This window comes from Brienomyrus brachyistius, chromosome 9 (genome assembly GCF_023856365.1).
Source record: "Brienomyrus brachyistius isolate T26 chromosome 9, BBRACH_0.4, whole genome shotgun sequence".
Lineage (NCBI taxonomy): Eukaryota > Metazoa > Chordata > Actinopteri > Osteoglossiformes > Mormyridae > Brienomyrus > Brienomyrus brachyistius.
Genome location: NC_064541.1, coordinates 130,740 through 149,299, shown reverse-complemented (window position 1 = coordinate 149,299; position 18,560 = coordinate 130,740). Strand labels below are relative to the sequence as shown.

Genomic DNA, 18,560 nt, shown 5'->3' with positions numbered 1-18,560 from the left:
TCTAACCTGATAGCACAGGGGGCTGCGCTAAGCTATTGTTGTAGACCTTCTAAATGTTGCGTACCGCCCCCAGTGATTCTCATAAGAAAAGATGTCTTGGACTGCAGTTTAAGTTATTTCTCCAATATACTCTTATATAAAAGCTAGTATATTTTGTGGTCGACGAGACGGATCGCCTGTAGACTACACCTGTCCTGGGAGTTTGGTATCAAGTTATTCTAGCGGGTGTTCCATTGAAGAGAACCTTGGACGTAGGCATGTGCAAGGGTGAATTGTGCAATGCTATCGCCGAGTGCCGCAGTATACTGAATAATAATAATAATAGCAATACATATTTTTATTATTATTAGGCTGCTGCTACTACGAATACTGTTATTTACCATTCATGGATTACGAGGGTTAAGAAATCGACAATGTATAAGTATTATACTTAAGATGCTTCTCTCGTGATTCATGGCAAAGGCTTACATAAGTATTGCTTCCATTGATAAAGATTTTCACGTGGCGGTCTTAATGCGTGGTCTTCCGCGTAGAAACAGACGCTGAGATGAGCGCCAACGCGCAACACTTTCATTGATACGTATTCTTCTAAACGTTTTGAAAATTTGTTTGCAGGAGGGGTGGGTAAAGGTGGCGGAGATGACCCCGGGAAGTCGCCTGAGCAGGAAGAGGCTCAGCCCCAAGTCCTCTGTGGGGCAGGCCACTGCAAGTGGTTCAATGTGCGAATGGGGTTCGGATTTATATCAATGACCAGCCGCGGGGGACGTCCCTTGGATTCTCCGCAGGATGTCTTCGTACACCAAGTAGGTTCCCTTCCACTAACGTAGAAAACACTACATGCACTGTTTGTTGTTCTGGCTCGGCTACGGTAGGACACACGTCAGTTGATGACTTTAGCTGTTGTTGGCTAGAAAAAAAGCCAGCGGGCTAAATAGTTCACCCGGAGATAGAAGTCGTTACATTTCTTACAGAGAAATGGAGAATTGTGATGTGCTACACATGGCTTCTTTAAGTACAATGAGACTGATCAAGCTTATGAAAGCGCGTTGTTTGTGTTGTATGAACCTACCGGTCTGAAATTATGGGTATGCATGAAAACGTGGAGAACATGTCGTTTTTTTTTTTTAGACCGATTGCTTGTACTTCATACCCTAGCCTGCAGTATCCAGTGTTTTGTACAAAATACACGTTGTTGGTGTTTTCTTTCTGCTGTCCGATTAACTATGGTTAATGTGCAATATCTTACATGAGTTTAGGAGTTACATGATTTACATGTCTAAACGCTTTGAAACATGGGGAGTGTACGTTTCTTTTTCTTTTTTTTCCAATTTCAAAATCTGATCATTTGCATGTAGTGTTCTATGTAGAGGTCCATGTTTGTGATTTGAATTTTGAGTTGATAGTAGGAAAAAAAACATAGTATCCGATTAAATGGTTGCGAAAAGTTGTGAAGTTTGCTGGTACTACGAAAATAAGTCTACCAAGGTGAATGTAGGCTTCTACCCATTTGTGTGCATTGGTATGTATCCCTTAGCGTATTTAGATTTTCAAACATTTCATTTGTACAAATCCTTATTTACAGAACGACATCCTCACGTTTAAACAACGTGTATTTCTATTTGCGATCTAGTGTAAGTTTTTATTATATCGATATACAAATAGGAAAATAAATGTTTATGAACACTTTTTAGAGATCAATGTATTTTAAAGTTAGTATTATGGTTTGGAAATAAATCTTTACGTTTCAATTTTATTCAGAAACGGTGTCACTGGTTTTACTGAGAATTGGCGAACCAATGCGTAGGGCCCAAATGCAGCTGTTTTGGTTCAGATGGTACACTGGCAAACATGCAAACAAGCTAAGGCGGTTGAAAAGCAACTGCATACGCGCTAGAGAAACAGTTAATGCTATTGTAACGTCAGCCTGATTCAAGTATCGCTTGAGATGCCTCAAGAAAAGACATTACGACATTTTTTAAAAGGAACAAACAACAACGACAACAAAATCATATCTTTGGTAATATCAGTGTGCCAAAGATAATATAAACTGCGTTTTAAAAAGTAGCTTGGCGTATTTACATAGTGTTAAGGCCACTTTCATTGTGTAACAAATATCACAGGTAAATATTTTAACATTTAAAAACACTGGTGCTCTTGTACCATCCTGAGAACTATAATGTAAAATCGCTCTTGCGTTAAGTATATTGCGGTGTATCACAATGTATCTCTTTTTCAAGCAGGATGCTAGAAATGTAAAATAACACCTATAATTAATAAACTAATCAGTTATTATTACATACCAGCAAACAAACGTACATAGAAAGCTCAAGAAAATGCAAACCCTGAAAGAGTAATACTTAACAGAATAAAATATTTAATCTCTGAGTGTCATTTTTGGTGATTGGAATTATTTTGACTTATCAGGTTTCTTTTTGCTTGCTAATTAATCTTCCAGTAATGATTGATTAATCTGATCTAATACTGGGCATATTTTTAGCTTTGACTTGCTATCTCTGCTTATGATGAGTGAAATAGATCACGGAGTCATGACCCATGTTTTTGTTTGTATCTGTTTTTGTTTAAAATGAACATTTTAAGCTTTTCTGGCATTGTTTGTTCTGTGTATTTGTAAACTTAAGCTTGGTTTCACTACAAATGTATCTTCTTTTTGACCTTATTTGCAAATGTAAAACAAAAAAAAATCTTAATTTCAAATGGACTGTTTAACAGGACTTGGTCCCGTTTGTATTTTTGCTGAGAACTACCCATACAGTGTAATTGTTTCCTCAGATTTCTGGCTTTTAATTTCGTGTGACGTGGTGGTGGTGTAAAACCGGACACTGAACCTTGTGTTTCTGGCGTTATGAAACTAACTTTTTAGAGAGATACGTGGCTTATGAAGTCACAGTCAGCAATGAGTGATTTCTAATAATGGAAAAAAGCATCATATTTGGTAAACAATTTCTCATTTGCTGTTGAGCATTGCCTTATAACCAAAATCAATACGATCTTGGAATCCAGCATTTTGTGAATTTAGGAATGGCTGATTTTTTTAACCATGATACTATTAAAATGGGATTTTCATTACTTGATTTTTGGTTTTTACTGTAATACAGAATTGCATACATATATTACTTATTAGACAAACTAATGAAATGTCAGATGGTTGTACATTACCTTGTATTGTGTTTTAATTCATTATGGTCAATTCCTTTTAATTGCTTGCCATGTTAAGGACTTACAAATGAATGGAAGTTAATATTCTTACATGAGTCGAAGATGTATTTAATTAGAAAAGTAATGGGATGTGCATGGTTTCATCATGCCAAAAGATAGCATATTTGTCTTTGGTAATTATGGTTAGAATATATGTTAAGGATGTATATTGTTCTGCTTTATTTTGGTTCATGGGCTTCTCTTGCCATGAGTACCAAATGATATGTGTACTATGCCTTTCTAGAAGGAATCCTTGACTGTATTGAACAGAGGAGTGAAGTCCCCCCATTAATGTCTATGTGGATGCGGATCACACTAGATGCCCTCCTGCGCATGGGGGTAGATTGATTAGCCATGCCTGGCCCTGAGCACACAGTCCACTGTTTGCAGCAGAAAGGAGATGTTTAGTGGAGGTGCTTATGTGGCTTTTTGGAGCTTCGGTGTCTCTGTTTTGGGCTCGGGTGGTGTAGGGGGGGTTGGGGGGGGGTACCTCATGGCCTTTGACGTTTGTTTGCGAGATTTGACCAAGCTGGATGGAATGTACGGGATAGATAGCTTTGAAATGCCTTTTCGGGTTTCTGGCCACTCCAGGCCATTTTCCCCTGGAGGCAAAGCACGAATATGCTCCTGCACACGGACGTGTGTACCCACTTCTAAATTATACTTTCTCCTTTTGCAGTTAGACATCGTTTGGCGAAAACCAAACCCCCCCCCCCCCCCACAATTTGATGTTCTGCATTACGCTTAAATATTATCGTGTTTGCATTGGAAAGGAGAGTGCATTAGAAAGTGATTCATCAGGTAAATCACAACCAGACAAACAATGATTGAGCTCTGGTAGGAATGAGCTGCTTTTTCAGGCACGCGGTGGTGTACCTTTCATGACATACTGCATAGAGTGGAGATTCACCCAGGCTGTGCATTTCCAGCGTTTATGCAAACAGCGTTTTTATTATTATTATTGTTGTTATTATTTTATTATTATTATTATTATTATTATTATTCTCTTCTGTGAGATCCTCCATACACAGGCACACATACACACACACACACACATACACACACACACACACACCTCCCCCCACCTCTATTCAGCACTAGTGAATGGGCAGCTCAGGTTGCTGCTCCCGCTGATCAGATTGGGGAACCAGGGGTCAGAGCTGATCATTTCCTCGAGCCAGCTTGGATTGTGCAGATGTGTGTCCATGCATGCATTTCATTGCAGAATGCTATTTTTTAATCTATTTTTAAGGTTGAGAAAATTGCACGTCTTATGTAGAATGAGCAAAACCTTAGTATGTTTCCGAATCCCATACATGCTTTCTCAAGAAACATTATGTGTAGTACAGGCAGAATGGTCAGTGGATTCATTTGTGTGGCAAAGAAAATACAAAAAATCCCTCTACCAAATCATCATTCTTGTTTGGTTTTATTATTATTTTTTTGTGTCATATATCAAAGGCCAAGGAGCCTGACCTTTCTCATATTTAAAAGTGATGTGATGTTAAAAATGACAGGAGTCAATATTTTTGGCCAGGTTTGCCCCACTTTGCCTCTCCTGTGGTTCCGGGACTCATCCCCAGCTCACTAAACAGGGCCCCTTGGTTTGAGTTGGTGTTCACTGGGGGTTTGCAAAGTCTTTCCTCTATTTTTTTTGGTGCATCAGGAGGTCAGTGTGGGCCCCTGGTCAGATTAACCCTAGCCCATTTTACCGTTGGGCATGCAAGCCCCACCCTTCTCCGCCTGTGGACAGCTAATACCAGGCTTTGTTTCTCCAGCAGAAGGGTCTCTTTTTTTCTTTGCCTTCAAAAAAAGAAAAAAAAGTAGCTTCTGGTCATGTGACTTCCTATAGTGAGTCATTCATAGAAGCTGCGAATGGGTCATATACTGATGATGAACAAATTGTGAGCTACCGACATAGGCCCTGCGCTCAAACAAAGAAATGGTGTTTCTGTTTGTGTATTTGTTACCTCTAGATGAGTGAAGTAATTAATTCATCAATAAATTTTAAAGCAGTTGCTTGGTCTATTCTCTTAAAAAATGGTGAACTTTATAAAATGGCCAACTGACGAATTAATCTCGGAACATTTTTTCGGTAAGCTGAAGTACCGTAAAGGCACTGAATGACACATTTCTGTCATGTTAACTGCAGCTTCTTTTTTTTTGTTAAATAATGAAGTGCAGCTGAAAGATGACAAACTTCTGACTAACAGGAAGTCATTCTTGGATCCCAGGAAAGGAAAAAAGAAGCAGGCATATATGTTCTTTGTAAAATCACTATAACCAGTTGTTGTTCTGTTTCACGGTTGTTTTTCTATAGATTCAAGTGCTTTCTCATTTAAGGTGTAGAAAATATTAGTGCCTTTTTTCGCAAGAGAGTTCATTAGTGTTCATTCGTGTTGGATAATATCTGTGTTGTATTGGCTCTCGAACCCAATCAAAACTTCTCTGAAGAGAAGTAAATAGCATTTTAATAACAAATTCTCAGAGTACATCAGATGAGTAGTTCCTAATATTAAATACTCGTTTCATCAAATTATACCACGTTCTCTGAGATTTTAGTGTTTGTAGTAGGTATCCTTATGTATTGTTTTAATTCCCTAGTACATTGGTGTAATTTTGGTGTAAGTTTGTATTCTGCATCTATAAGATTAAAATCAAGTTTCTTTCAAATGCCAGTACTTAAGCGTGAATCACATAGCAGCAATTATATCCATCGATAATCTGTGTTTTGGATAGGAAGTGAGTCATTTTGACCACATTAATTTCAGGTGTCTAATGTCTGAAATGAAAGGAAAATAGACTGTTTACAGTCATATGGTTTAGCTTCATCCACATAATATGCTACATTTGAGACATTACTGAATGAATTGTCATCGGTTAACACGTTCCTGTCTGAATAACAGCATTCTTTTGCTGATTGTAGCTACCATTGGATTCTGTTATTATTGTTTTTTTACAACAAATATTTCTCCAAAACACAACCTATTTTTTTTGTTAGCTGACACAAAACATTTTTCTAAATCTTGTGGAATCATCTTTCAGCTTCTTCCTCACTTCCTGTGATGAACATGATAAAACGCAGGTTGCTAAGAGCCACAGATTTTTCCTTTTTATTTTATCTTCAGGGGTGTAAAATCAATGCACAGATTTTATTTCTCTGTAGTGATTCTGCGAAGGGCTGTAATTCTTGTTCCTTTTACGTCAGCCTCCCAAACATTCGTCCATTTTGTTCTCTTCTCCTCAACCCCATATCCCCCTTCCCCCACGACTCTGGTGCACCAGTCGAAACACCGGTGAGGTCAAAGGGGAAAGGGGTTCCAGCAGCGTAAACTGGGAAGCTGCGCAGTTGAACATGCCATTTCAGCCACCAGTCCTCTCTGACTCTGTTGGCTGATAAACAACAGCAGCAGCAGCAGCAACAACAACAGTATGTTCAACAGCAGCAGCAACATTATTATTATTATTATTATTATTATTATTATAAATGCTGATTTGCTTATTTCAGAAAGTCTTAATAAATAATTATTCTAAATTATACTGGTATTGAATAATCAGTATGAAAGATGGATGGATTTTAAATCAGCAATTCATTTTCATCATTTACATTTGATCTTTTAGCTGCATTTATATTCAGTGTAGATGTTATTAAATCTAAATATTTAGCCTATTGTCCAGATTTTGATCCCAGCATTTAGCTTAGGGTTTTCTTGCCAGTGTTTCACAATGACTACTCAAATTTGTATCCTTCCTAGGCTTCAACAAAACCATATGCTATTTTTTAAAGAAATTAAACTAGAAATTACTTCCATTGTAACCCCTCTCTAAACCCTACATTTCTAGTTGTGTGCTTCTGAACCTATGAACTTTGACCCAGAAATGCAAAGATCCTCACATGAGATGGGGTGTGGTTTGTGTGTAGAACGAAAGGAAGTTCCTCCCAAATATACAAAGCACAGAAGAGCTGCTGGCTCCGGTAGCATAACCCTTCTCTGCATATTTTACCATCAACCTGTTGTGTTTTAAATGCCTTTCATTTGTGTGAAAAATGTAGGTCTTTGTACAGCTTCAAACTACATGCTGCTGGTATCAAAATGAAATCTTTATGGCTACCCAAACCTGCATTAGAACATCACATTTCGTATGTAACTTATTGCATTTATGATTATTATGATGATGATTATTATTATTATTATTATCATCATCATCATTAATAATAATCATATTTTTTCCTTGCTAATGAATAGTTATTATAGTGTTTGATTGTTGCTGATGTAATTATATATGTATGTAATATATGCAATGTTTTCAACACTTTATGCCTCATACACATTTTTAAATGGAATAAATAATAAATTTTTCCAAACAAGGACTTTAGACATTAATGCTTGTTTTTTAAAAATGCATTCTTACTTAATAGCTGTAATGATTCTTCAGGTTTCATCTGCAGCTAGCTGCCTATAGTTATGTAGTAATAGTTATGTATGTTTATAGTCCATAAACAGACTGCAAAACCTGGAGCTTTTGCAGTGCACTAAACTGATGTTTTGTTCTGTATTACATTTAATGCAAATTAAATCTGTGTGGTAGGAGGATTTTTCAAATAACAACAACAAATTATTATTGTCGTAATTATTATTATTTTTTTTTTTTTTTATTGGTGTCTTGGGATTATCCAGATGGTTGCTAAACATACAGAAAGCTGGTGTATTCCAGTCTACAACTAATGAGTATTATCCTTGTTCCCTGTTTTAGTGACTCCGGTAGCTATGCAATGTGCCGTGCTGCCAGAAAAATAATTACTAAGTAAACTCATGTGCAGCCGTCCCGCATGGATATGGATGTTTTTTAATTGTACTTTGATTTGTCACTAACAACAAAAAGCAGTGCACGCCAGTTCAAAAAGATATTAAACTACAATCATATTTAGTTGCTGCAAAGTGTGCGATGTATTAAACGTCTGTGTGGTATGCTTGCATTCAGACAGGTCTGAATTAGCTAGCATAGATCACTGCTTACTCATGTCCAGCCATTGTCCTGAGTTTGAATCAGGGATTGCTGGCATGTAGACGGGCTTGGCTTAACACAAATGAGACAGAAAATACCATTTTCCTCCTCCAATCACGGAGTCTTTGTTGTGGCAAAAAAAAATCCTTTGTAAACACACACACAGGCGCACATGTGACGAGGAGTCATCCTCTGGCGATGGTCACTACGGCCTGTAGTAATCGCAGCAGTCCACAGGGAGCAGACAGTCCACAAAGTGGGAGATCTGCAATCACTTGGGGAAGATAACCACATGAGGTAGCATTGTTTTCATTGTTTGATTGCTTTTTTTTCCTTCAGCGGTAGAGCAGTCGCCTCTGAAGCTCCTCTGCTTGTACTACTGCAGGTTCCCAGTGTCCACAGCACTGTGCCGGGGGCAGGAATCCCTGACCACGCACTCCCTTTCTGTCTCTCCAATCCTTTACATTTCCAAGTGCTCTGCAACCCCCCCAACCCCCCCCCCCCCCCCTCCGCCACCCACAGCCCGTATTGGGCAAGATGGCTGCTTCTAGCAAGCAGAAACTAGTCCGGCACTGGGATCGTCTAGCCACGGGAGTCCAAGACGCACAGCTGAGCCGGGAGGGATCTGTGTCCATGCTGCCGTGGCAACAATGGCGGAAGAGGATTTGTCATACAGTTTAAGAGAAGAGTGCGTGTGAGGAGGGGGCTCATGCTTGGGGCTCTGTGCTTCGCTTCTGCGTGTTTTATGCCTGTGGATTCTGATTATTCCCATCATTAGAATAACAGGCATGACAGGATCTGGTGGATTTAAACCAGGATTTTGGTTAAATGTTTTAACTGACTCTGTCTTTACTATTTTGACAGATATATATGAAATATTTTTTGAAAAAATATGTATTCAAAATGAATGAATTGGAATTAAGCATAAAATAACAGTGACATTATTAGGATATTTGATCATCGTTAGTATTTACAGAAGCCGTTGTTGATTTCATCAATCAGTGTTTTTATTTTCCATTGAAAGATATTTCATAGTGATGTAGGGGAAGGCTTGATCTATTCTTTATTTTGTAAAATTGGGATTGTGCTTAGAAAATAATGCATTAATGAATTTTGTACAGTTTCACAAGTGCAGTTTATTTCTTTTTTATTAGGAGCGCAATTTTCACAAAACCACACACTTGTGTCCACTAGACATCCACAATGGTGATTTTGTTTTATTGAATTGGATTATTTTTTGTTCAGAGTGAGTGTTTGTTTTTTGCTCAGAGCAACGGTTATATGTATCAGTCTACACACAGCTGCTAAGACAAAATGACTTGACAGTATTCAATATACCTATCGTGTGCTGCATGTTTCTGGAAAAAGGAAGGTTGATATTGTCAGAAAAGACAGCTTGGTGTGTTGAGATTGTTTTATACTGAGTTATGAAATTGTGCACTGTTTTCAGTCACATTTAGCAAAGCAAGATTGTTCTGTTGAAAAAAATCACATGGTTCCTAAAAAGCAAATAAATGAACATAAAAGCACAGAATTCAATTGCTGTTAAATTTAAGCACCTATATCTAACTGAATTATTGCTGAAGGAAGTTTGTACACATTTTAACAAAAACACATTTGGATAATGGCACCATAAGACCCTTGGGACCGGAATGAGCACTAAGAAGCTTTCTAATCCAATATTTCCCAGTCCGATCCTCGGGGACCCACAGCCAGTCCATGTTTTTGCTTTCTCAGTTCCCGGTAGGGAGAAAAAATGTTGACTGTCTGGCATGGAGCTGGGAGGGATCAAAACGTGGACTGTCTGTGGATCCCCAAGGACTGGGTTGGGAAACACTGCTGTAAACACTGCAAGGATGCTGCAAGGGTTAGGGGGCAGCTAAGCAATGCATTTTAAAAGCAAGTGGGTCCACTCCTGCAAGTTTAAGATGCTGCGTGACTACGGAAGCAGCTGCCGTTACATGCTGCTGTTTCCCCCCATTTCTATTTCCTGTCCACAGCCTCTTTGCTGAATATGACGGCTAGCAAAAATAAAGCATCTCCTACTCTTAGTTTATAATTGTCTTGGTAACATTATTGCTGTTGATAATTGTGCTATAAAATCTTTGACTAAATAAATAGATTTAAGAGTATTAATATTCAGTGTAGCTAAGTTTCTATTTATTCTTGATACTAGCTATAGTTCAGTATGATTTATTATATTTTTATAGTGCTATTTTATATAATATATAAAATATATATTATATTTAATATATAAATAATATATTAATTATTTTTAGCTTTACTATCGAGTATACAAATAAGTGATTAAATGTAATTGTTGATATAATTAATAATACCTAATGAAAATAATGCTTTTGGTTTTTGTTTTATTTGTATTCTTATGTGGAAATTTGTCCAAAATTATTTCATTCTCAAAAAGGCTATTGCTGGACGGTTTCTGACATATACATTGTTATATATCAGAACAATTTTTATAAAAGCGACAATTTAATAACATGAATGATAATAAAGTAATAATGAAATAATGTCATTTTAATGTGAGTTATGTTGAACAGCAAATTAATTTCACTTTACTGTCACGCTTCGGATATGAAGAGCAGCAAGCAATCATTCCCCATACTGTAGATGTCTCCATTCCTGTTATGATTTTTTTTTTCCAATTAAATGAAGCTGATCTAAGAATTAGTGTCAGTTCTGAGGAAAAAAATAACCGAATTGTGTTATACTGTTACACAAGGGAATGCTTTTAGGGAAATTTTTCCTTTGGTTGATAAATTCAGTGTTACATTTCTATACGGAGTATAGATGTTTAAAATCTATACGGAGAATGCAAGTTGATTAATACACCTGACTGCCAGGAAAACCTTTAGATATTTTAACAATGATGATATAGGTATATTTTACAATTTCTGTTTAATGTGAGCTGTGTGGATGTAATACCAAATGTTTACAGTGTCCAGTCGTTATTGTGATAATTAGGCTCTCAAAGAACACAATTTGTCTGTCTGCAAAAAAAATGTTAGTTACATCGCTTTCTAACCTTGGTGTGACATTGCTGTCTCCACAGACTTCATGCTGGTATAAATACTTTAAATAAAATATTCGAGGGAGCACTCTGATATTTTTAGTAAATGCATTATAGTTAGATGGATGTATAATTTGGCCTAATGTAAACTATTCTTGAATCTTTGTCCTTTTTTAGTTTCTTTAAGTATCAGGTGATGCTTGTTTAATAAGAGTATTGCAAATGCACACATTTAAGCCCTGTCTCCTTTTCCCATTCCCCCTGGCATTGTCTTTCCTTTTCGTTCCGTTCTCCTCCTCCTCTCCTCCTTTCTCGCACCAGAAGGCCCAGAGGTAGAGTCCATAATCAGCCTCTTTGTATCAATCCATACAAAACCATGGAAGCCTCCCTTCTCCCTCAGTCGCCGTCCCTCTCTCTCACTCTTCTCCCTCAGTCGCCGTCCCTCTCTCTCACTCTTCTCCCTCAGTCGCCGTCCCTCTCTCTCACTCTTCTCCCTCAGTCGCCGTCCATCTCTCTCTCACTCTTCTCCCTCAGTCGCCGTCCATCTCTCTCTCACTCTTCTCCCTCAGTCGCCGTCCATCTCTCTCTCACTCTTCTCCCTCAGTCGCCGTCCATCTCTCTCTCACTCTTCTCCCTCAGTCGCCGTCCCTCTCTTTCTCACTCTTCTCCCTCAGTCGCCGTCCCTCTCTCTCTCACTCTTCTCCCTCAGTCGCCATCCCTCTCTCTCACTCTTCTCCCTGTCACATTCCTTCTTTCACTCTCCCCCCAAGGCACCATCTCACTCTCCTACTTCTCCCCGTCAGCATCCCTCTCTCTCACTCACTTGCTCACTCACTTCCCCCAGTCACCATCCCTCTCTTTTACTCTTCCCCCACAGTCATCATTCCCCTTCTTTCACTCTTCCCCCTAAGTCACGATCTCGCTCTCTCACTTTTCCCCCATCGGCATCCCTCTCTCTCACTCATTCTTCCCCTTCAGTCACCATCCCTCTCACTCACTCTTTCCCCTCAGTCGCCATCTCGCTGTGTCACTCTCTGTTTTCTTTTTATTTCTCTTTCTTTTCCTTCACAGCAGGGAATGAGGAGAACAGGGGCAAAATGGGAAAACTAGCCAGGTAGAAGGAGAGGTTCCTGGACCCAGGTTTGGTAGGGATGGGATGTAGGGTGGTAGGGGGGTTGGGTGTGGTGCGGGTCCACATAGGGCTGACCCCCACACGTGCCGCTCGAGTGCCTCTTAGAACCACAACCCCCACGCGAGAGACAGCTGGCTGGGCCTGAATGGTTTTTGTGCTTGCGATCGTTATTTATTACAAAAAAAGGCTGTTTAAAAAAGGACCAGGAGGCAGATTGGCCTGGACCACTGAAGGTGTGGAGGTGCTTGGGGGGTTGGAGGTGGTCTGTGTTGGTGGTGGACCAGGAGGGAATATAGGCTTCAGTGTTACATATACAGCTGTATGCAAATGAACATTAGGCTGGTTTGCCCAGTTTCAATATTCATTTACTGGTATGTTCCAGAAGGTGGAACCTGCAGTGAATGGCAGCTAGCTAATTACCACCCATTCTGAAAAATGGTTTAAGTGAATGGAACAAAAAAATGTTGCCGTAAACAAGAAATCCCTTGAATTTAAATGTTTCGTGATATTTAATGAGCACGGCTTTGATGTAGCTCCTCTGCTGTGACGAAGGCTTTCGCCCTGGTCAGTCCGCATTCGGCAGAATTATTCATGGCTACCGCTCAACACTGCAGTCTTCCTGTTTCTTTCTGGTGGGGCGGGTCTTTTTTCTTTTTTTTTTTTTTTTGATGGGGCAATGACTGGGTGGGGGGCAGGTGCATTGTGGTCGCCGCTGGTCCCTGTGTGCTTTATGTCCACTATACCAAAGCCCCATGTGACAATGGGGTCACAGCTGACGTGTTTCCAGGGATTATATGCAGCCTGAGAGATTGTGGCGTTTACAGGTTTGTAAATAACAGGAGGGACGAGAGCACATTTAACTGAGTATTGCAATCTCAGTCCTCTGCTGTATATTTTATGTTAATTTTAGGGAAAGGGTAATACGTAATCTAAGAAGACCTTTTGCTATAGAAAATACTTGTATCAACACTTGTAGCGATGATTAGATATTTGATGTAAATGCATATTGTATTTACAGAGAAGAATCAGACATTCTATCACTCTACTTTAATTAGTGCCTCTATACTCTAGCAAGACTGGGTCTTTGCTCTATGATCTCTAAGGAATGTCCTGCTCTTTGGGGCTCGATCCTTCTCCAGCACACCCTCTATGGTGGAACAAGCTCCAGGCTGCCAGTCAGGAGCGTTGCAGGCTAAAGGCAGATGATACCGCCAACCCAGGAAAGGCCACCGCTGTACTACCATTAACTGAATGGTGTTTATTAGGTTCCTTGTTTTTCTTTCCTGCTTTACTTACTTGTTTGCAGAGACACAGGCTGCATTTATACTAAGAACACTTTCTTTTCAGCGGAGATGCTTTGCGAGTTAAGCACACTTAAGACATGCGTATGACGATTCGACTGATGTTGCTGTGTCATGTGACTTTGTTTGGGTGTATTTCCCAACAGAAGCCATGAATCCCAAGTTATACTGGATGACATGGTCAGCTAAACAAATAATTGTTTTATATGTGTGTGTATGTTTATCATTTTCAGGCCTATATATCGTGTGTAGCTTTGGGCATATGACCTTTTGCACAGAAATTTTGCCACTAACTTTCAGAAAGAAATACTTTTGTGATTTCAGTAATGTTTACATAGTCGCGAAGATCCATGAGCCTGTAATTTAAGAATATGTCTAATTTTATGAAATATCCTAAGCAGGTGGGTGAGTGACTGGATGGGTTGACAGACAGACAGAAAATTGAGGAAAAGATAAAAAAAAAATACTCAATTAATGAATATGGTGAGATGCAGGCAATCGTATGCAACTGTTTGAACATAAATGGTTTCAAAGAAAACTGAAATTTTACATTATCTGGTAATACCATCCCTTTTAATATGGTGTCATTTGTTATATTTAATATTGATAGTGCTCAAATGTTTCATTTTAATTGACCGTATTCTTCATATGCATGTGTTGTTTTATTAGTAACACTGGTCATATTAAATTAAACTTATTTAACCAGTTTTATATGCATGTTAAAGGAGAAGAAAGAATGAATTTTATTGATATCAAATTATGGAACTGATGAAAGCACAAGATATTTTTAAATTGTATAAAATAACTAAAAGTCATTTAATTATTAATAATTGAAATGAAATTATATGTATTGTGTGATATAGATGCTGTGATAGCTTTTAATAAATATTTTAATTTGCATGACTTTCAAGTAACAAAACAATTTACCAAATCATGTAATCATGTTTTGTACTTCAAATTGTATTTTGAAATTACAGTTAAAAACATCTTTATAGTCTTCAAAAATATCTTTACAATCTTTCGTTAGGATCAATATAAACAATCAAACGGAAATGGGTCTTTAGCTCATTTGCCAAACACAGGAAGACATAGATTAGTGGCTGCAGCGCCGGAGGCTGTGTGCTGGATAGTGATGCGCAGTCCTGGCTGACGCTGGTCTGAGAGTAGCATCCCGTCTCAGGGATACTGTCCTCCTTCCATAAGCATTCAGTTTGCTGGTCACAGGGGAGAAGCGAGATGCTGCTCTTGCAGAAGGCACAGACAGCGGGCGGGCGTTTAGCGTTTGTCGCTCCTTGGCACATACACGCCTCCAGATTCAGTCCATCCTCTATCAATAAATAAAAAAAACAAAAACGGAAATTATAGTCAGTTTTAGATTTCCAAGTGTGCCACTGCTCCCTTGTCCAAAAACCACAACTATTATCTCAGCCGGCAGAAGTACTAAGATTATGCCGGAATCCCCAGTCTGAGGATAGCCCCAAAGCCCTGACCAGAACTTTCCATGTTTTTAGAGCAAACTGCACATGGAGGGCTTCCGCAGCCTGAAGGAGGGCGAGCCCGTGGAGTTCACCTTCAAGAAGTCCTCCAAGGGCCTGGAGTCGCTGCGAGTGACGGGCCCTGGGGGGGGGCCCTGTACCGGCAGCGAGCGCAGGCCCAAAGGGAAGACCATGGTGCAGAAGCGGAAGCCAAAGGGAGACCGGTGAGTATGAGCTGGGCCGTGTGGCGGCTTGCGCAGCGCAGTGCGATGCAGCGCAGTGCGATGCAGTGCGGAGGGGCAGAGCGGCTTGCTGACAGTCATGGTGCCGTGGCCATGGGGGTGGGCCAGTATTTGTTAAGCGCACATGGCATTGTGGGTGTGCCTAAGGAACGGTACCACAAGCACTGTGTTCAGAATCAAATATGTTGCCTTGTTCACACAGCTCCACTGCATAAAGGTGGGGGGGGGGGTGGAGGGCACTCTTTAGGTTTCTATTGTATGAGATCTGATTAACATTGAAAATTTATACAGTGGCTGTGCAGATATTACAAATATCAACAGAACATGAGGGTGTGAGTGAGGCAGGCTTTCCAATGAGGCGGGCGCGCTGTGAGTCTACAGTGGTTGCCATGGTTTTATGGCAGTGTTGTGTGAGTAAGGTTTTACCTCTCTAAATTGCAGCTATTTTTATATCTGTTAGTCTACTCAGCCTTCAGCTTTGTGTTAGGTGGATGCATTTGAAAAAAAAAACACTCTTGCAGGGGGGAAAAACCCATTTAGGTAGCTGATATTCGTGTTTATTTTTATTGCAATTATTGTGTAATAATTTGTCACAATGACAGTTGCACCGCATCAGAGGTAAGATTTTGTGTTTTATCCCCCCCCCTCCCCCCAGCTGAAATGTGATTCAGGTGTTGCAGGTTGCTAATACAGCTGCATTATAATGTTCTACGAATGACTGTTACTGCGTCAACAACTGGCCTTCTTTAGTGAAAATTGTTTATTATCATGTTGAATTTTGTTTAGTTGAGATATGTTAGTAATATTAGTTTTTAAAAGCATATTAAATCTAGCCTTAAGCAGCAAACACATTCTGAACATGATCCTTCTGATAAGACATGGATTTTCCCATACATCGTCCTTTTAGGGTAGTTAGCAATATACACTGTTTGATTTTATTTATTTATTTAGTTGATCATTTGTGCTTTAAAGTTTAGAAAACACCATAAAAAATACAGAGGAAAAGGACAAGTCTGATTTTATTGTTCTGATAAATAATTTGTATCCTTGAAGGTTTAACACAAAGCACTTCTTTCCTGGAGTGTTGTTTTAAGGAACTGCATTTTTTATTAAACAACAACCTCTTTGGCTATGAATTAACATCTTCTGGGGGCTCTGGGTTGGCCCCTGACCTTCTTGGGGTTAGTGGGTGGAACATGATGGTAACGAGAAGCCAGCTCTAAATGGAATGAACTGACTTGTGAGACTAAAAGAGAACTTTAAAAGGACCCAATTTATATTTTATGATTTATTTTGTAAGCCTTTGTAGGAATTATCATAATGTACTGCTCAGCTTTTGTTTAATTTTAAATTAATAACAGAAAGGTAACTAGGATGCAAGTGAATAAGACCTTGCGAAATACATTAACAATTTTTTAAACATCTCCAGTTAAATATAAAATATCTTTTGTTTTTGTATTAATGGTTCTGACTGCCCGGCACAGAAATGTGGTTTTTCCACATCGAAATGGCAACTGGCTGAAAAAAATTATTACATTCTAAATTTATATTTCTGGTGAAAGTGAGTTGTTAGAGTACAGCTGGGGTGTTTAATTCAGGCGTACAATAATCCTTCTTTAAATTATGCCTTTCAACAATATGCAATAAATATAAAAGAACTTTAATATAAATTGTATGGACTGATTATTTTTTTTGTCAAAAACATATAAATTGATTCCCTGTGATGTACTGATTACTTTTTATCATTTTAATGAAATTATAAAAGAAAACAATTATTTGTGGATGAAAATTAAGGGGGGGGGGGGGGGGGGGAGGGGAGCCCATGGGATTTATTTGTTCTTTGTTTCTTTTACTTTTTTCCTAAAAGTAATCAAACTTTATATAGCTTATCAGCAAAACATTATAATTAATCCCAATTATATATATAATTACTGAGTTTCGTAACTGATTCTGAAATTCTTATGAGAAGCTTATTGCCAGAAAAAAAGACTTTATTTTTTCTGTTAAGACAAACTGTCTTACAACTGTAACTGTACAATGCAGTCATCCTCAATTTGTCTTACATCTGAAAAAGATGTAAGCCTATTCACGACCATATTAATAAATACCAAACTTACGGATATATTTCATTAAAACATACAGCTTTAGATAAAATGCAGTTGTTTTGCTGGTTGTGTGTGAGTTTTGTACCTCTGGGATCTTTTTTTGTAAAAAGAGTAAGGTGGAGGTTCTGAATTTGTATTTATTTTTTGTTAATCGGTTGCCTTGAGAGCTACTTGAACTAGAGCTACTGAAAATAATCGAGTGAATTAATAATGGCAAATTAACTTATTGAAAAAGTTTTTCAATATATTAAATTTTAACAACTTATTTAATAGTCACGTTACCGTCATGTTAAACGGGTTTTAGTAACAAAATAGATTTTAAAACGAGTGCGACGGCAACTGTCCATATAAGATGTATTTGGTGTGAGATGGATCTTGCTAGGGGAAGCAGCGGTTTGTGCGCCTTGATGGGTGGCAGTTTGGGGGCTGAAGGTGGGGGAAGGGAAGGGTTTAGTGGGGTTGGGCAGTGGTAGGTGGACGGCCCCAAGCAAGTGAGCGCCGATGAAAACCGAATTCCTGTGCCCTTCCCCCTTCCCCTCGCGAGCTCTAATTGAAGATGCCACCGTGCTGGACCCCCTGCACGCCTCGCGTTTAGTCACGCGGAAGTTTGTTTCTTTTAGAAACAGCTGATAAAAATGAAATAAATAAATAAAGTAAAAAGAAATCGATAAATACTGAGTTTATAGAGCCCCTCATGGTAAAGCAAACATGTTTGGCACAGTAGTGCATCCAGACCATGATTCTGCTGGCTAAAGCTGCCGGACAGGACAAAGGTAAAAAAGAAGAAAAGAAACAGCTGATAAATATTAGCAGTGCTTATTCATATTTGGTTGCGTTGTTCTTCGCAAAATGTGGATGTAAGAAATAAACGACAGCAAAGCCGCTCATTGTTGAAAGAGCAGTTATTCTGCTTGATGACGTTTAAATTATATTTTCTATTGTACCTATAGTTAGGGATTTATATAGGTGCATATTCTGACATAACCATCGTTTCACCGGTGACGCAAGACAATAAAATGAACAAAAAGTCTTTTCAGGAATAAGAAATGATGAG

General features: G+C 38.8%; 1 protein-coding gene across 1 annotated transcript in view; it reads left to right on the top strand.

The window, feature by feature from the left end:
- The window catches only part of LOC125749678 (protein lin-28 homolog B-like), a 33,525-nt gene that overhangs the window by 12,155 nt on the left and 2,810 nt on the right, over nt 1–18,560 (top strand). Inside the window, exons 3-4 of the mRNA XM_049027151.1 lie at nt 616–803; nt 15,196–15,383. Of these exons, the coding sequence (XP_048883108.1) occupies nt 616–803; nt 15,196–15,383 (376 nt within the window). The remainder of the gene's footprint in view (nt 1–615; nt 804–15,195; nt 15,384–18,560) is intronic.